General features: G+C 52.0%; 1 protein-coding gene across 1 annotated transcript in view; it reads left to right on the forward strand.

Annotated features, from left to right (window-relative positions):
* Positions 1-9,797, forward strand: part of BLK (BLK proto-oncogene, Src family tyrosine kinase) — a 48,766-nt gene extending 38,969 nt beyond the window's left edge. Inside the window, exons 7-13 of the mRNA XM_039876074.1 lie at positions 1,440-1,586; positions 1,969-2,121; positions 2,556-2,735; positions 3,920-3,996; positions 6,796-6,946; positions 8,157-8,288; positions 8,956-9,797. Coding sequence (XP_039732008.1) covers positions 1,440-1,586; positions 1,969-2,121; positions 2,556-2,735; positions 3,920-3,996; positions 6,796-6,946; positions 8,157-8,288; positions 8,956-9,161 — 1,046 coding nt within the window. The 3' untranslated portion in view covers positions 9,162-9,797. The remainder of the gene's footprint in view (positions 1-1,439; positions 1,587-1,968; positions 2,122-2,555; positions 2,736-3,919; positions 3,997-6,795; positions 6,947-8,156; positions 8,289-8,955) is intronic.
* Positions 9,798-17,022: the final 7,225 nt, after the last annotated feature.

Genomic DNA, 17,022 nt, shown 5'->3' on the forward strand with positions numbered 1-17,022 from the left:
TCAGTCTCTGGGAGCCCAGCCCCAGTGCCCAGCACAGCCCAGACGCAGCCCGGACGGAGGGCAGGCAGTCCAGATTTTGTGAACCTGAAGCTGATAGGATATGAAGGTCCCCTTTAAAAAGAATACTAAATTGTAAAAAGATATCAGGGACAGGCCCTTGGATGACCCTGGGCAAGTGAGGGGCTCAAAATCATCAGCTTGGGCAGTGGCACTGCGTGGAGGAGAGCGGAGTCTGGCTCCTTGGCTTATCGCGAGACCCTGCCTGCGGGGTGCAGAGAAGGAAATAGGGAGAAATACCCTTTTCCTCACTCCTGTGGAGCGAGGACGAATGAACTCACTAGAGCTACTCTCAGGCTGCTTAGATACTGGGCCATAGTTGTACCTACGTGGGGCGCGGTGGGTGAGGCCGTCTGCATCGTGAGGCTGGGGCTGGGGTTTGGAGGGGTGGGACACGGTGTGGGCCGTGGCCGCGTCAAGGAGCCCGGGGCGGGGCGCACCGCCTCTGGGCATCGTTTTGCAAGTAGGTGATGAGACCGGCGCAATGACTCAGGGAGATGCGAGGGGAGAACGGGTTTGAGATAGAGTGATAGTCTGATAAGAGAGGAAGGGTACCTGAAGACAAACAGCAACACGGAAAATCAAGCATCCACACCCAGGAAAAAAGAAGCATCCGAGCCTGACACCTGGTGGGGGAGGGTGATACCGCTCGCGGTAGGCGTGCCCTCAGAGAGGACCCCGGAGACCCCAAGCCAACCGCTTGACTAGCAGAATGACCTGGGAAAAGACTTTCCCCTCTGGGCCTCAGCTTCCTCAGCTTCCAAATAAGGAAGTGTTCCCAGAGAGCTCGACAGACCTCAAGTTTATGGGAAGAAATTTCTCAGCTGGAAACTCTTGCCTCCTTAACGTGCTCTTAACCCCTGGCATCTGCTACCCTTTGTCTGCAAACATTAACATAGATGACAAAACACATAGACATGGGAATGCATGTGAACAGAACCCCTGAGAAATAGCTCATTATGCTCTCCTGCCTGGGCATGGGTGCTTGAGTTTGCGGTTGGCTGTTGCATGTGGGAGAATCAGCCTTTTCAGCCAGAGTAAATGAATCAATAAATCAACTTCCTAGTCTCTCCATGGCAAAAAGCCCCTGAAGGGTTCTAAGAGAACAACCTTTCTGCTCCAGGGTTCTGGGGTTTTCTGGCTGACTTCTGGAATATTCTGGGAGGAACATCAAGAACAGTGAGATGGAGATGATAGGGAAGGCTTCCAAGAGGGCTAAGGTTAAGATGAAGGAAAAGGTAACTTAGGATGGACATGGTCAAATAGAGAGGAGGATTTGGGGAACTTTTTCCCAAGATATTGAAATGAAGCCCAAATCCCCAATCCTGATTTTCCCTCTACATGCCTTACCTCTCATGCATGTGTCTTTATTAACCCTCCAGGTGCCTTTTCCCTGTCTGTGAAGGACGTGACCGCCCAGGGGGAGATGATCAAACACTATAAGATCCGTTCCTTAGATGAAGGGGGCTATTACATCTCCCCCCGGGTCACCTTCCCCGCTCTCCAGGATTTGGTGCAGTACTATTCCAGTAAGAAGAGGGGTGTCTAATGCGGGCACGTGCTTGTATTTCTCTGTTGCTAAGATCTCAAAATTTTGTGACTCATTAGTGCTATCTTTGCGGGGAGTGGGGAGGGGAGATTATCCCAAGGCTGGACCCAAGGAGTTGACAACAGTTAATAATAGTGATTCAAAGTCTGTGTACCTAATCCCCTCTCCTGGCTAAGCATGCAACCACTTGGAGAGTAACGAGTATTTTCAGTCTTACAGAGAACAGGTCAATGATAGCATGCCTGCTTTATGCAAAACAATTGCAAAGAGCAGAGTGTGTATGTGGGGTGGTGGTGGGGGGACACAACTGTGAATCCCGAGGGAGAGATGCCAATCTGACCAACTCTGCTTCCTTACTGCAGAGAAGGGGGATGGTTTATGCCAGAGGCTGACCCAACCCTGTGTGAACCTGGCTCCTCAGAACCCCTGGGCCCAGGATGAATGGGAAATCCCCCGGCAGTCTCTCAGGCTGGTCAGGAAACTCGGGTCTGGGCAGTTTGGTGAAGTCTGGATGGGTGAGTATGTGGCCTGCTCATAGAGAAGCCCCTCTCTCCCTGCCCTGCGTCCCGAAGCACGGAAGGCTCAGGATTCGCACAGTGCGTCCTGCTTCCCCATCTGGGCTTGTGAGGGAGAAGGGACAGGGGCTACGATACCCATTTTATAGACAAGGTAATAGACCGTTGTTCTTCAACTGCCTGAAGGGGACTGACACAGGCTGGCATCCTGCAAGATAAGCTGGCACATTCAGCATCCTCAGGAGCTGTACATTCCAGCCCAGGGCCACTTCCTGGGGGGTGGAGGGCAGGTTCAGCTCAGTGTGTATGCTACAGGTAGATGGCTCCTGGAAGCTCATATAGATTTTGGTTAAAGGATCACCTCCCACAACCTCTGGGTCTTCTGAATGGCTTCTTCATTCTCTCCCCCCACCTCACTCCCTCTCTTGGGTCAGGTTATTACAAAAACAACACGAAGGTGGCCATCAAGACCTTGAAAGAGGGAACCATGTCCCCAGAGGCCTTCCTGGGCGAGGCTAACCTGATGAAAACTCTCCAGCATGAGAGGCTGGTCCGTCTCTACGCCGTAGTCACGAAGGAGCCCATCTACATCGTGACCGAGTACATGGCCAGAGGTGGTGCCCCACGTGGGGCTGCGTCCCTCAGACAGAGGCGGGGATGGGCGGGGTGAGGGTCCAGGCTGACGGAGCTGAGAAGGCGGAGGCCCATCTGCTTCCGTGGGTTTGCCTGGCTAGGGGACTTCTGCAGGGGACTGCTGAGCCATGGGCTGAATCAGTTAGCCAACGTCCTGGGCATCTAGGGTGTTCCACATGCATGGGGGTGGGAGGGGTGGATGGCGAGAAACAAGATGGGTAAATTGTTCTGCAGAGCTGTGTCCTTGGTTCAGGAGCACTTCAACTAATATTTTTGGTGTGTCTTCTGTGCCTGGCGCTGTTCGATACCCACTGGGGAGGACAGAGCAAGGCAAAGTCAAAAGAGCAGAAGGCTGGGCATCCAGAGATGGCTCTATTCCCAGTTCTACCACTTACCAGCCATGAGACCTTTTACAACCATGTGAACATTTTACAACGCAATGAAAAGAGGTTGGGTGAGATGGCCTCTGAGGTCCAGTGCGGCCAAGCTTTCATTGAGCAGTGGGCCTGGGGTCAGGCCTCAGCCTTTGACCTCCTTTTCACCCCTTCTGTGACACTGACCACACACTGCTTCCTTTAGGATCCAAAGGTGCCATGATAATATAATTTCTTAAACGTCACCATATTGAGCTGGAACACAATGACTGCCCTGCGCACTTCTCAGCTATACCTCAGAAGGGCATCCCTCTCAGCTCTTAGATGCCACAGAGGAGCTGCATTTGTCCCCTGCGCCAAACCCTAGGAGACAGGTCTTTCCATTTGTGCGCTTCTTTGCACTCTTGCTCCTCAGAGGCAGAATCTCTACCAACATAGGGTAAAGGGGGCAAGAATGTCATGCCAGGAATGAGCACTAAACTTAGAGTCAGAGGAGCAGGTTCTGCTCCTGGCTCTCTGGCTACATGACACTGAATTTGGCTGAGACTTTACTTTCTGTGAGCAGCTGGAAGCCTATTAGCTGTCTCCTGGGATGCTGTGAGGACCAAGGTTGGAATTCCGTAAAGCAGAAGGCACTCTAATGTTGTGGGTGAATTTCTTTGTGGACAAAAGATCTGACAGAGCACCACCTACTTCCGGCCCCTGGTGGAGAGCAGCCCGTACCTGGAGGAGGCTGGCATACCAGGGTAGGGTCATTTGCAGAACTGCAGTAGCAATTTCTCTTTCTTTAGGATGCTTGCTGGATTTCTTGAAGACAGATGAAGGTAGCAGATTGTCCCTCTCAAGACTGATCGACATGTCAGCCCAGGTTTGTGAGCTACCAAGGACAATGGGGCCTGAGAATACAGATGCCCCCATAGGCGCCCAGGCCTCTCTGCCCTACTCTGGGGCCTAACAAAATGGACTATTTAGAGGTTGTATGAATTCGATTTAGGCTGGGCTGTGAAAGACAGAAAACCCAAAGTAATAATGGCTTAAATTTGTAAATATCCAAACATGGGCAGTCTGGGGCAATAGGTGGGTCTGCCCCTCAAAGTCACAAGGACCCAGGTTTCTTCTATCTGCCTGGTGTTTTAGAGTGTCATCTGATTGCCCAAAGTAGCTGCTCACATTTTACCATCTTGTCCTCTTCTCAGCCAGCGGGAGGGAGTAAGGGGGGACAAAAGCCCACTTTCCTCCCTGAAGTCACTCACTACTCTTGCTTTTACATTTTCCTGGCCATCTTGTCACCTGACCATACCTAGCTGCAGGGGAGCTTGGGAAATGTAGTCTTTATTCTGGGCAGCCATGATGACATGAGGTGGATTCTATCACTAGGAGAGGGAGAACAGTTGGCGTGGGAAACCAGAGAGTTTGCAAAAAATTCCATTTAACATGTCAGGCAAGTATTTTGTGGTGACCTCATTTCTTCCTCAGGTGTTGCCTTCTGTAGCAGGTGGGAAAATGGAGAGGAGGGATCTTTCTTCCCTGGGGATTTTAGCTGAGGGCTGCTCTAACTGGCGGAAAAACTCATCTGGTGGCCCCGAGTGTGTGTGTCTGTTAAAACTGGAACTCTCAGCAGAAAATCTCTGGTCTGTGGTCAACCTGTAAGACGTGTAAACACACGCACGCATCCGGCTGCAGAGAGGAAACCTCTCCTCGCCCCACTCCGCTCTTCCCCACCTCTGCTGCCCTTATCTGCTTTTCGGATCAGTGTAGGAACTGATGTCATGGCACCCTTTTTCCACTGAGGTGAGCAGAGCTTTGAGGAAGCTGGCGAGGTGGTCTTGGAAAATTAGTGTTCGTAACTGGTTTCAAACCACATAAGAGCGATAAGCCTGCGCACTCCTTTTTTTTTTCTTTCTTTCTTTCTTTCTTTCTCTCCTCTCGCTCTCCTCTGTCTCATATTCAATCCCTTGGGAAATCTTGGGTCACCCAGGGGCAAAAGATATGAAAAGCCACCTGAGTTTATACTTAGGTGTGGTCAAGAATCTGAAGGTTAAGAAACCCCAAATCAGAACCTGCTGATAGGTGAACAGCTTCTAAACCACGTTCTGATCATGCTTACACCCACCATGCGCACACGCACACGCACACGCACACACACTCAGCGCCCCTCTGGGCGCTCCTTTTCCTGCTTTACAGATGAAATGCAAATCTCCCCTCCAACCACAACGCCAGGTGCCCCACTTCGCAGCCACACAGCCGATGCCCACGGCCTGTCACACCCGTGAGCGTTCGCCTGGGCTATCCCCTCTGCTCAGAACGCCTTTGGCTCTCCTCTCACCTGGCAGAATCCTAATCAGTGGTCATGACTCAAGTCAAGTGTCATTTCTAGTAAATTTTCCCTGGACAGAAAAGCGTTAGAGAGCACTTAGCTCGTGTGTTCTCGTGAGCACATGTGTCGTAGATTCTTTTCCTTGAAAGCAGTTCTGGGTGCTACTTAACCTGCGCACCCCTCTTCTCCGCCCCCAGTATTTCTAGTTCTGCTTAATACGTATTTGTTAACGGGATGAGTGCTTGCAAATGCTGTCCAGATATAAGATGTTTGGGATTCAGCTTTATGGTCTCCACAATACCATACCACTAAAATGTATTTTGATGGAATGATTTAGTGAAGGAATAAATTAATGAGTGAATGAGTGAATGGATTCATGAATCAATACACATGGCAGCAGAAGGAGAGGCGGGCTCAATTCTAGTGCTGGCTTCTTGCCGTAGTAGGTCTGAGGAGATAAACTAGTTTTGTATTCTCTCCCTCGGTTTCTTTATCTATCAATTGGAAGTGGAGAGAATAAATTCTGAGTGAGTTTCTTTGACTAAAAGCCACACGAGCAGCACAGCTACTGCTGTACCAGCGCTGAGGGGGGAGGACAGATTCTGCCCCCGCTCCCTGAATGCCCACCATGGAGCAGTGCTGGGTTAGGTCCTTGGCCACGTGACTCATTTAATTCTTACCTCAACTCCACTGGAGACCCTTGTCCATGTTCCAATTAGTTCAGTGACCCTGTGGGGAGCTTAAGCAACATGCTAGGGGCCAACAATTCCAACCCGGGGCTCCCTGCTCCAGGAACAGAGCTTCCAACTTGCCAGGGAGATAAACCCTTTCCTTCCCTCCTGCCTTCTGCTCTCCTTGCACCCCCTTCTTTCCTTCTCCTTCCGTGACAAGAGACCTGCCTTTTCTCCTGCCTTCACTCTGCTGTCTTCCTCTCCTGTAGACACTTGGAAGGAAGGGAGATGTGGGTGAGGGATACAGGTAGCCCCTAGCTCTGATGACACCGTGTCTGCCTTTCTGGGCTTTTAGGGAACTGTGGTTTGTAGTTTGTTCAGTAGAGGACCAGTCGAAGCCATCTTTCTACTCCACCTAAGAATCGGCCCCTTCTCCAGCAGCACCACCATTCTCTACACACCTCCGAAAGTAATAGCACAAAACAAAAAGAAGCACCCGTGCGTTCCTTCCCCTTCCAGGCTGTGAGGGGATGGAGGCTGCTTCTACAGACAGGCTGGTGGCAGGGATGGGCAGAGGCCTTTCTCTCCCCTATGGGGACTGTTCAGGGTACGCTGGGCGGGCTTCATCCTTGTATGGAGGTCCCCATGCTGTCCTTCCCTGTGTGGCCTGTTCTGTCAGATTGCTGAAGGAATGGCGTATATCGAGAAAATGAATTCAATTCACCGCGACCTCAGGGCAGCCAACGTCCTGGTGTCCGAGACCTTGTGCTGCAAAATCGGTGACTTTGGCTTGGCCCGGATCATCGACAGTGAATATACCGCTCAAGAGGGTAAGCAGAGACCCCCAACCGCAGGGAGGCCTTGGGCCTTACCCTGCCCAGCTCGTCACAGCACAGCAGAGCCCTGTGTGAAGAGGTCAGAGAGCTGTGTGGTTTCCACAACTCTGGCCTCCCCCCGCCAGCTAGATGAGCATTTCCCTAAATGTGCTCTGCAGAGCACTAGTGCCTCCTGAGGAATGACTTTGTGATGAAGTAGGTTTGGAGATACTGCAAAGTCCGTCCAGCGTCGCCTTAGAGATTCTCAATGAATACCAGCATGAGAAGTCCTGCACCAAAGGAACAGTATACACGTGCTTCACCTGGTCCCCCGCAAACTAATATGAGCCCAAAGTACTTTTTTCCACACATCGTCTATTAACTTCCCACAGAACTAGGGGTTCACAGGACACACTTTGGAAAACAATGCTTTAAAACGTGAGCCGAAAAACCTTACACCTGAATTACGGTTTCCGCAGAGCCCTCTGGTTTACTTTGTCAGCATAACTAAAGTAAAAACCCTCTTCATAATAGGATTTGAAAAGGTCAAATACACTTATCAAGCAGGCTAGAAAGCCACATTAGCTGAGCGTATTGATCAGTCGATATAGGAGAAGGGTTGCTATTGCTCATTACTTGAGGGAACGGGCGGGGTGGGGGGGTGGCCAGAGAAAGCCAGGCAGCGCGCGAGGGAGCCAGGTGCTGGGCTGTGCTGTCCGCTCGGAATGCTGACCTGGCTGCGGCCATCTGCAGGGCTTTGAGGGGCAGCAGGCTCTGAATTCCCTCCTCACTGTAACCTGTGGTGGCGTTTAGGTCGTGTATCATAGTTTGCGTTTTACAGGGAAGAATTAACTGAGGCAGGGGCAAGTTAAAGTGACATGCCCAGGCTTTGGTGTCCTGTGACTAGCAAAGCCCATGTCAGATGGCAAAGGACACTTCTGTCCAGATAGAAACATAGTGGTTGCCCAGAGAAGCCCCTGGGTGACGGGGTGGCATCTGTGTACATATTGTCCCTTTGCGCTGTGGCCGCCAGTGTCTGTATGTGCCTGGTCATGTGTCCTAGTGGGTCTCAGTGTCTCCCTGGATGCATCTCTGTCATGCAGGGCAGGCAAACCTGCAAGGAGTTCGGGGCGTGGGGGGGGCAGGAAGAGCAGGGGGTGATGGGGAGAGCACGGAAGGTCAGTCGGTCACAGTCTCACGAAGCCGCTCGTGACTTTTTCCACAGGGGCCAAGTTCCCCATCAAGTGGACCGCCCCAGAGGCCATCCATTTTGGGGTGTTCACTATCAAAGCAGACGTTTGGTCCTTTGGCATCCTCCTGATGGAAATCATCACTTATGGGCGGGTCCCCTACCCAGGTAGGCAATTTTATCTGAATCAACTTGCAGTTCCCTGCTGTCCTGGGATGGCCGTGACAGCTCATCCTCGATGTGTGTAAGAATGGGATCTCCTTGGTGGAGACAGAAACCCAGGCATTTCCAGTCTGAAGGCGGGGGTTCTACTCCCTCCTTCGGCATTGCTCTGGGCAACAGGGCTGTGTCCCCTTCCTCCAGTGAGTCCCCAAACCTAGAATTAATTAAGGGTCTGAGTCTGAACTCAAGTTGACTCCCAACTGGTTTGTTCTCAGTTGAAGACGGGTGGTCCCTTACTTGGCCTTCTACCTTCGGTGTATTCCCGAAAGCCACACCCTGATTACAGAACCCCAGCCCCAGCCCCATGTCAAGGGTCTCTCCTAATTAGCTGGGTAGTGCATTTTCGGGGAGAACCTGCGCCATGAGAGATGGGCTTCTGCTGTGGTGGGCCACCCTCAGAGAAGCCAGCTCGGGTCCCATCCGCAGAGGAACTGTCGGCACTAAAGAGAAAATCTCCAGCCTCATTTCTAGCGGTTCTTCAAGCAATGAAAAATGAATAAAGGAATATTTAAAGGTGACACCAGGTGGGCGGCCAGGCGACCTGCGAGGGAGGAGACAGTGTCCGTGGCCTCTGCCGCCACTCAGCCTTGTTCTGTGTCCCCTCTGCCTCCAGGAATGAACAACCCCGAGGTCATCCGCTGCCTGGAGCGCGGCTACCGCATGCCGCGCCCGGACTCGTGCCCGCCGGAGCTGTACCACGGCGTCATCGCCGAGTGCTGGCGGAGCCGGCCAGAGGAAAGGCCCACATTCGAGTTCCTGCAGTCAGTGCTCGAGGACTTCCAGACGGCCACCGAGCGCCAGTATGAGCTGCAGCCCTAGCCGGTCCGGGGGATGTGTCGGCGCTGCGGGGCGCCCAGGTGGATGGAGTCAGAGCATCCCAGCTCCGGAATGACGCACACCTGTGGCCCGACCCACAGAACTGGAGGCATGTTCACCTTGTGACTCTTGTTCCAGCTCCAGATAGGCTGGAAAGGCAGGGAGGGATTGGTACCCCTATTTCTCAGATGAAACTAGAGGCGGCCTGGCAGTGGGTCACAGCTTGGACTCTGAGCCGGATACAACCGCAGTCACACCCTTCTCTGGCTGTGTGTCCTTGGGCGAGTTACTTAGCCTCTCTGTGCCTCCGCTTCTTCCTTTGTACAACTGGAAGTACCATTATAGTACCTACCTCGTATGTTCCTCATAAGGATTACAGTAGTTAACCCTGGTAAGATGTTCATGTGTTTGTCGTCATATAAGGCTCCCTTGTGCTGGCGCAGGTGACGGGGAGTGCCATGCTCCCACTTGCGCGACCGCCCCCCCCCCTGCGACTCCCTTTCCGCCACCGAGAAGCAGAACTGGGTCCTTCAAGACGTGGGTTCTGAGAAGGGACCACCTGCACAGGCTCTGAGCTGGGAGCCCTGCCCCAGACTGAGCTCCAGCGCTTTGGGACTTTGCCATAATAAAGTCATGAGATCTGACCTTTTCCGTGTTGTTACTGGTGACAAGCCTGGAAATCGTATCGGTGACGTATGTGGGCGCACGAGTGGTTGCCACTAGGGACTCGCGGATGACACTGGGTTTCCGGTGGAAACCAAGTCCCCAGCCTTAGAACAACTGCCCAGATCCAACTGTCACTGCCTTTGAGCGGGGCAGCAGGTGGCGCCCTCACCTCAGGAATCCTTGGCCTCCGGGGCCGAGTCCCGGGATCCTTGGCACAGGAAGGCGGCCAGAGCTGACAGGGCGAGCCCCGCGCGCTGGGGGCTCACAGAGGAAGGAACAGCGCCGGGGGCTCCAATTACCAAGCACATAAACAATGAGCGAGTGACAATGGAATGATAACACCAGAACGTTAGAGGGTCTGCACTGCTCAGGGAGGCTCCCAATTTGTGATGCTTTTTGTTTATAATAGGTTTTTGAGCAGTTACAGGAAAATAAGAGGCAAGTACAGAGAAACCCATTTACCCTTCAGCCTTGCCCCTTAATTTCCCCTATTATTAACACCTTACAATAGTGTGGGACATTTGTTACAATTGATGAGAATATTTTGACACATTATTGTTAACTAAATTCATAGTTTCCATGGGATTCATTCTGTGTTGTATGTATCCTTCTGTGGTTTGGGACAAATGTATAATGACATGTCTCCACCATTACACTGTCGCACAGAATAGTTTCAGCGCCCTCAGAATCTCCCGTGCTCCACTTAGTCGTCCCTCCCTCCCTCTGAACCTCTGGCCACCAACTTGCCATGTAGTGACTTCCCCGATCTTGTGACAACACAAAGAGGTATGACTATTGCCCTCCCTTCTATGTACAGAGGAAGAAGCCGAGGCACAAAGAGCTTGCCTGCCCATTGGCAGCAGGATGGAGCTGTGGAGCCAAGGAGAGCTGTGGGACTGTAGCAGCAGCGTAGGTGGGGCGATGGGCTGGGGGAACTAGAGGGGCTGCCTCTGTGGGGGAACAGAGGCAACTAGGCAAGGGAGGACACATATCTGAAGAGTACGTGCTGTTTCTAGAGTACCTTCCAGTACAGTCTGGATTCTCAAACAGCCCTGGCAGGGAGGGAGGGAGGCTCCACTGCTATTATTATGTCTCTGCTCTTTCCCACAAATGAGGGAACAGAAGAGACTCCACCCCACTACGCTTGCCTAGAGGCTCTTAGCTGGCCAGGGCTGGACCCCGGATTTGAAGCCATTCTTCACCCCCAACCCCTGCCCTAAGTGCCATGTAGGGAGCATGGCACTCTCAGAGTGGGGGTGTCTGCAAAGGCAGGTCGAGCAGGCTCCCCGAGCAGTTCTCAGGTGGATCCTAAGGAGGGGGCATGTGCTCAGTTGGGGCTTGGACAGGTCTCTCCCAGGAAGTCTAGGACACTGGAGGCAGAGGGCCCCAGGGGCAGAGAACCCTGTCTTCTGGGCAGTGGGGACACCAGAGAATTGCCTGTGACCTCCCCTGGGAATCAAGGGCTCTTTTGCGGGGAGGTGGCTGCTGAGTCTCTCAGGAAAAAAAAAAAACATAGCTCAGCCTCCGCTCAACTAGGGGTAAGCCCACACCCCAATCCCCCCAAGAATCTCTGGGAATTGGCGCTGCATGGCTCAGAACCTGGGGCGAAGGGATGTGATGGTGGGAACTAAGCTGGAACGCAGGACTCCAGAGTCGACTGCTCCTGCCAAGGGGTCACCAGACAGACAGGAACCTGAGCCCAGGGGGCACACAAAGAAGGGCCCTGAGGGGCCCTGAGGGGACCTGAGGGGTCTTGAGGGCGCTTTGCAGGTAGGGGCGGGTGCGGGGGAGCTGGTACCAGCATGCTGGAAAACCAGACCCTCCCTCCGGCTTCACAGCCTGGGCCTCCGGCCTAGGCTCGTCCTCCCCGCCTCCCTCTCCCCGCCTCCCTGGCCATCCTGGAGCTGCAAGGCCTGGGGCTGGCTCATCACCTCCCTGGACCCCTCCGCCTTCCTCCAAAGGTAAAGAGGGTCACCCAGTGGTTGGCCAACGTCACTATTCATGAAAATCACCTCCGCTTCTTGTTGTAAAACACAGGCGTCTAGACCTTTCCCTGTGATCCAGCAGTTAAGGCAGGATCCTACTCTTTCCTCAGCGCCCTAAGCGATTCCTCGTTTAGCCCCGTGGGGTTCTCAACTCCAGCTGCACAGTTGAATCATGGTAGGGTGGACGTGGCAGGACAGCACGGGGAGAGAGCACATTTCGAAAATACCAGTGCCAAGATTCTAAGTGGGGCCTGGCCATTGGCACATCTGAAATGTTCCCAGCGGGCACTGATGTTCAGCCAGGATTGGGAACCACGAGGATGGGTTGTGTGGGGTTTGGAAGTTCCCTTTCCAGCAGGGCTGGCTACAGATCCCTGGGGGCTGGTCTGCCGCTCAGGTTCTGGAATTGCAAGGCCAGCTCATGCCTGTGGCTGTTTCCAGTTCTGACATGCAAATGACAACCTGCAGAAACTACAAAAGAAAACCCCGCACATTCTCAGAGGCACATTGTTAGGCAAGGCCGGCACCTCCCCTCCTCTACCTCCTGCTGCCCACGGGGCTGCCTGCGGAAGGCGAGGCGGGAGCCAACCCTTGAAGGACGAGCGAGATCTGTCCCCACTAGGAGGCGCACTTGCCTAAGCGGTTCCCGGAACTGAACCGGTGTCTCTGTGTTTTTTGTTAGGTGTTTAAGTGAGTTTATGAAGGACAAGACGCCTGCCGATTCGGCAGAAAGTGAAGTGTAAGAGTGTGAAGAGAGAGAGAGACAGAGACGAAGAGACAAAGAGAGACAGACAGGAAAAGATAGAGGTAGAGAAGTCAGAAAGAGAGAGAGACAGAGAGAGAGACAGAGAGAGCATGGATGGGAAAAAGCAACGTTTCTTGCTCTGAGGACTTGTCTTCGGAGTGGGAGGGGAGGTTATCTTTGGCTGTGGACACTGTATTCTCCCAACATAATCTCGCAGCACACGTGAGGATGATGGAAAAGGGTGCAGGCCTGAGACATCTGGAGCATGTGATTGCTGCCGGCTCACCCAGAGCTCCGCTGAAGGGAGCACCCCAGCCTTGGACCCCAGATGTCTTCTTGCCTCTGATGGAAATGGTTTTCTCCTTCTGTCTCCCTTGAGAGCCAGCACACAGTTACACACTTACATTTATTGCAAAGTGAATAATAGCAAGATCTTCGGGGTCGGATAGACCTGTGTTCAAATTCAAGCACCTTCTCTCCCACAAGGTATGATCTCGGGCACTTTGCTTGACTGCTGACGAGCCTCAGTTTCTTCACCTGTAAAATAGGCGTACTAATGCACATATATTACAGGCTCATTCGGAGGTTTAGATAAAATAGTAAACGTGAGGCTTTCATCACTGTACCTGCCTATGGTAAATGCTCAGAAATAGCTCTTATTATTGTTATTGTGGCCCCCCAAAGAAAAGCCTTCAAAGACCCTAATACAGCCTCCGACACCCTTCGCTGAGTTTCCCCCCGGCCGCTGTGATATTTCTCCTGGCTTGGCTTCTAGCCATACTCTTCTGCACTTTGTTCTCTATCAGTTGCTGTGATTTCTCTTTGTCTACCTTCATATTCTTCCCACTCTGGGGGCAGAACTGGGAAAAGAGCACATGGGGAAAGGCACTTTCCCCAGAATACAGTTCTGCTCTATTCTGGGGAAAGTGCCTTTCAATTTTACCCCTGGGTGAGTCTGCCCCAGCACATCTCGGGGGCTCCTAGATCTTGCCCACGATTCTCACCTGTCGTCCCCAGGTTGGTCTGTGTCCTGGTGGGCATATGCTCCTACGATTTACAAAAAGGTTTCTCTTGCATCACGTTGCCTCAGTTGCCCCTCGCAGCAACCTCTCAGGTGTATGGCAGCCTTCATTTCTCTTCATTCTGGTCAGGATGTCATTTACTGTCGCATCCCTAGAGAGTGGAGGGGCCATAAGGCAAATCCTGGGCTCCTGCTTCTGCTTCAGCGCTTGAGGGACCCAGCAAATGGCACTGAGGTTAAAAGTGCTCTGGAGAAGTGAGGGACAGGGTGAGCAGGGTGGATACAACCTACACAGAACCTGTAGAGTGGCCCTTGTGGATAATCCTTTTAATAAGGTTAAGTAAACTGCTCTGAGAGGATGACGGGAAGGTTTTGTGAATGCCTGGTGGCATAGATGCAAGGAAGAGAAGCATGTGGTGCTGTCGGAGCCACCAGCCCTAGTGGATTCTCATCTTTGAGACAGAAACTGCAGTCCCTGGAAAGGTGAGGTGGCCAGAGTCCCTGCGTGTGAGGTCAGGAACTCTGTTGATGATTCACAGAGGAGGAACTCTGCCTGACATCAGCTGAAGACCTAAAAATAGCCATCAGGGAATGTCCAGGAGATAACGGGGAAAAGTTAAAATTTGGGGGCAGATGGTGCATGCACATGGAAAATGTCCAGCTGGCACCTATGGGGACTTTGTGACCTTTCAGGTCCTCACTTGACCCTAAAGGGGTACAGTGATGAATAAGACAAGAACCTACTCCTAATAAGCTTTTCAATCTGCCCTTATTCGTGGGAGCATGAACCTCACATCACCCGTGCTCACCAGCAAGGATGCTAGCAGCAATGTCATCCACCCGTTCTGTGCTTCACGTCCACAACCTCATGTAGCCTGCATGCCCGCTCAGAAGTGGATTCCTTACTAGTCCCCTTTTGTAGATGAGAAAACCGAGGCTGTGAGAAGTGAGGTCATCTGCCAGGCTCACACAACTGGGACACAAACTCAGATCCGCCTCTGTGCATAGCCTCCTCCAGTGAGAGTCCCCTGGGAGAGGGAGGGAGCTAAGGCTTTGAGGAAGCTGGAGGCGGAGCTGGAGCTGGCGGGCTTTGCGTGTGCCCCTTTTGCCTCTCTCCGTTGCTGGATGCACATCGTGTTGTAGAACAGGCTTTGGAGGGATCAGGCAGTGTTCACTCCACTTCTTGGTTCTGCCTCTTACTGGCTGTGGAATTCCTAGTGAATTATTGAACCTGTCTGAGCTCGGTTTCATCATCTTTAAAACGGACACAAGCACATCTATCTCAAAGGGAACCTAGGGATGAACTGAGATAATGTATCTGAAACTTCGGGGCAGGGTCGTGCATATAGTAGGACATCAACACACACACACCCACTCCCCACTGTCGAGACTAAGGCCAGACAGCGTCTTCCCTGGGGTCACCCGGGAGTCACTGTGGGAACCCAGCCTGCCCACCCCATGCTGTTGGCTTCCATTTATGATCAGCAGCTTAGCTCCTGTGCTACCAGGTCCCCGTGGCAGCAGAGGTTGACAAGGGCTGATGGTATCCAGTCCCCAAGGGGTCTGAAGGCAGATTACTGAGGACTAATGAGGTGAAGAGGGACTGCTGTCTGTGAGCTGACAGCATCGCCTGGGAGGAAGGGACGTCAGGGAGGCAAGGGGCAGGGGCTCCCCAATCTCAGCCCGATATCTTCTGGAAGGGTGAGGGTACCATCTGGGCCTTTCCTCCTGTGCCAAGGTCACTCTGTAACTCTTTATTAAACTTAGCCTCCTGCTCATCACTCTGGACTGAATGGCCTTTTCCCATGAACCACCAGGCCCTGGCCTTCCTTGCACAGACAGGGGCTGTGCTGCATGCTTCTGCTCTCCAGAGAGCAAATAGAATGCATGTCATCCGCTCTGGAGACTGGGCAAGGGGGGCGGGGCGGCGTGTGCATGTGAGTGTGTACATGAACGTGCGTGGGTGGGCATGTCTGCACACATAACTAAGCAGACCAAGACACCTGAGGAGAAGACTTAATCACAGAATCGAGCAAGCTTTTCATCGTTGGCATTATTCCTTGATAGTATTGTTTCTTTCTTAACTCCAAGGCTCCCATGTGACATCTGGTGACATCATCTTACTCATTTCTAGCCTCTAGCTAGAGGATTGGGTAGTAGGCCTACCCAATCCTCATACACCACTTGAGATTAAGAAAAATGTTCAGTGCCTCCTGAACCCCAGGTGATCCACAGATATTTATTACATGAGTGAGCACATGATAAAGCAAAATGAGACATGGTTTGGCTAGAATGTCCCTTCTGTTGAGCTGGGCTGAGTCTTTTTCCCACTGTGTCCCTGGTCCCTGGCATAGGGCCTGGAACATACAAAGTGCTCAATGGACATTTATCAAATACGTGAACGAATGGAGACAAGTGGCTCTTTTTCTCTTTGCTCACATCTCATAGATAGTAACATATTAATCCAAAACAACATGTTCAATCAGGGCTTAGGCAAGGATGGTTTGAGCCACATGAGAAAAGGGAATGAGACTAGGAAGAAGAGAGCACAGTGCTCGATGGTCTGAGGGCTCCAGTCCTGCTCAGCTGAGTGGCCTTCCGGAAGCCAGCCAACTCCTCGAACCTGATTCCTCACTTGTCAAGTGCTCTCAATAATCAGAGGCCTGGCCTGAGGTGGATGAGACGGTGCCTGCCCAGTCCCTTGCAGAAGGCCTGGCATACGACAGACATTCAATAAAAGGGTAATCGTTAATATTTTTACCAGATTTCTGTGCGGGAGATGTGGGTTAAACATCCAGAAGAGCAGGATGAGATTGCTGCTACTCCTGAAGAGGGGAACATGTGAATAAGTGAAAAGTAAGTGTCAGAGGAGGAGAAAATATTTGCAGCATCTATATAGCAAAAGATTACTGCAAAGAAAACTTGAGTCCTCTTCTTCCTAAACAACCCGAAAACAAGTGGACAAATAAGGAATGGGCACTGCACAGACAGAGAGATACAGTCAGCTAATAAACGTAGGAAAAGGCGACTGACCACAGTAGTAAATGGAAAAATGAAAATTAAATAGTAATGCAATATTTATGCCACCAGAATGGCAAATGGCTATATTGCTAAGAGCCAATAATACTGGTGACGATGTGGGGAAATGTTATCCTCATCACGTGGATATGTTATCCTCATCATCATGGGGGTGTAATTTGATGAAGGCTTTTGGGGACATTTTCTGGCAGCACCACTCAAAACTGGGCTGCACATACTCAGCAATGGAGCAGTGGCACTTCTAGAAAATTATCGTACGCTAAAACACACCCTCGTTCTCAAAGATCAATGCTCAATGCCTTCACGACAACATGTTTGTCATAGCAAACAGCAAACGCTGGGAACAACTTAAAGGTACAACAATGGGGAAGGTATGAGTAAATCACGGCACCTTTATTTTATGGATTA

The sequence above is a fragment of the Pteropus medius genome, unplaced genomic scaffold, assembly GCF_902729225.1.
Source record: "Pteropus medius unplaced genomic scaffold, Ma_sr-lr_union100, whole genome shotgun sequence".
NCBI classification, from domain to species: Eukaryota; Metazoa; Chordata; class Mammalia; order Chiroptera; family Pteropodidae; genus Pteropus; species Pteropus medius.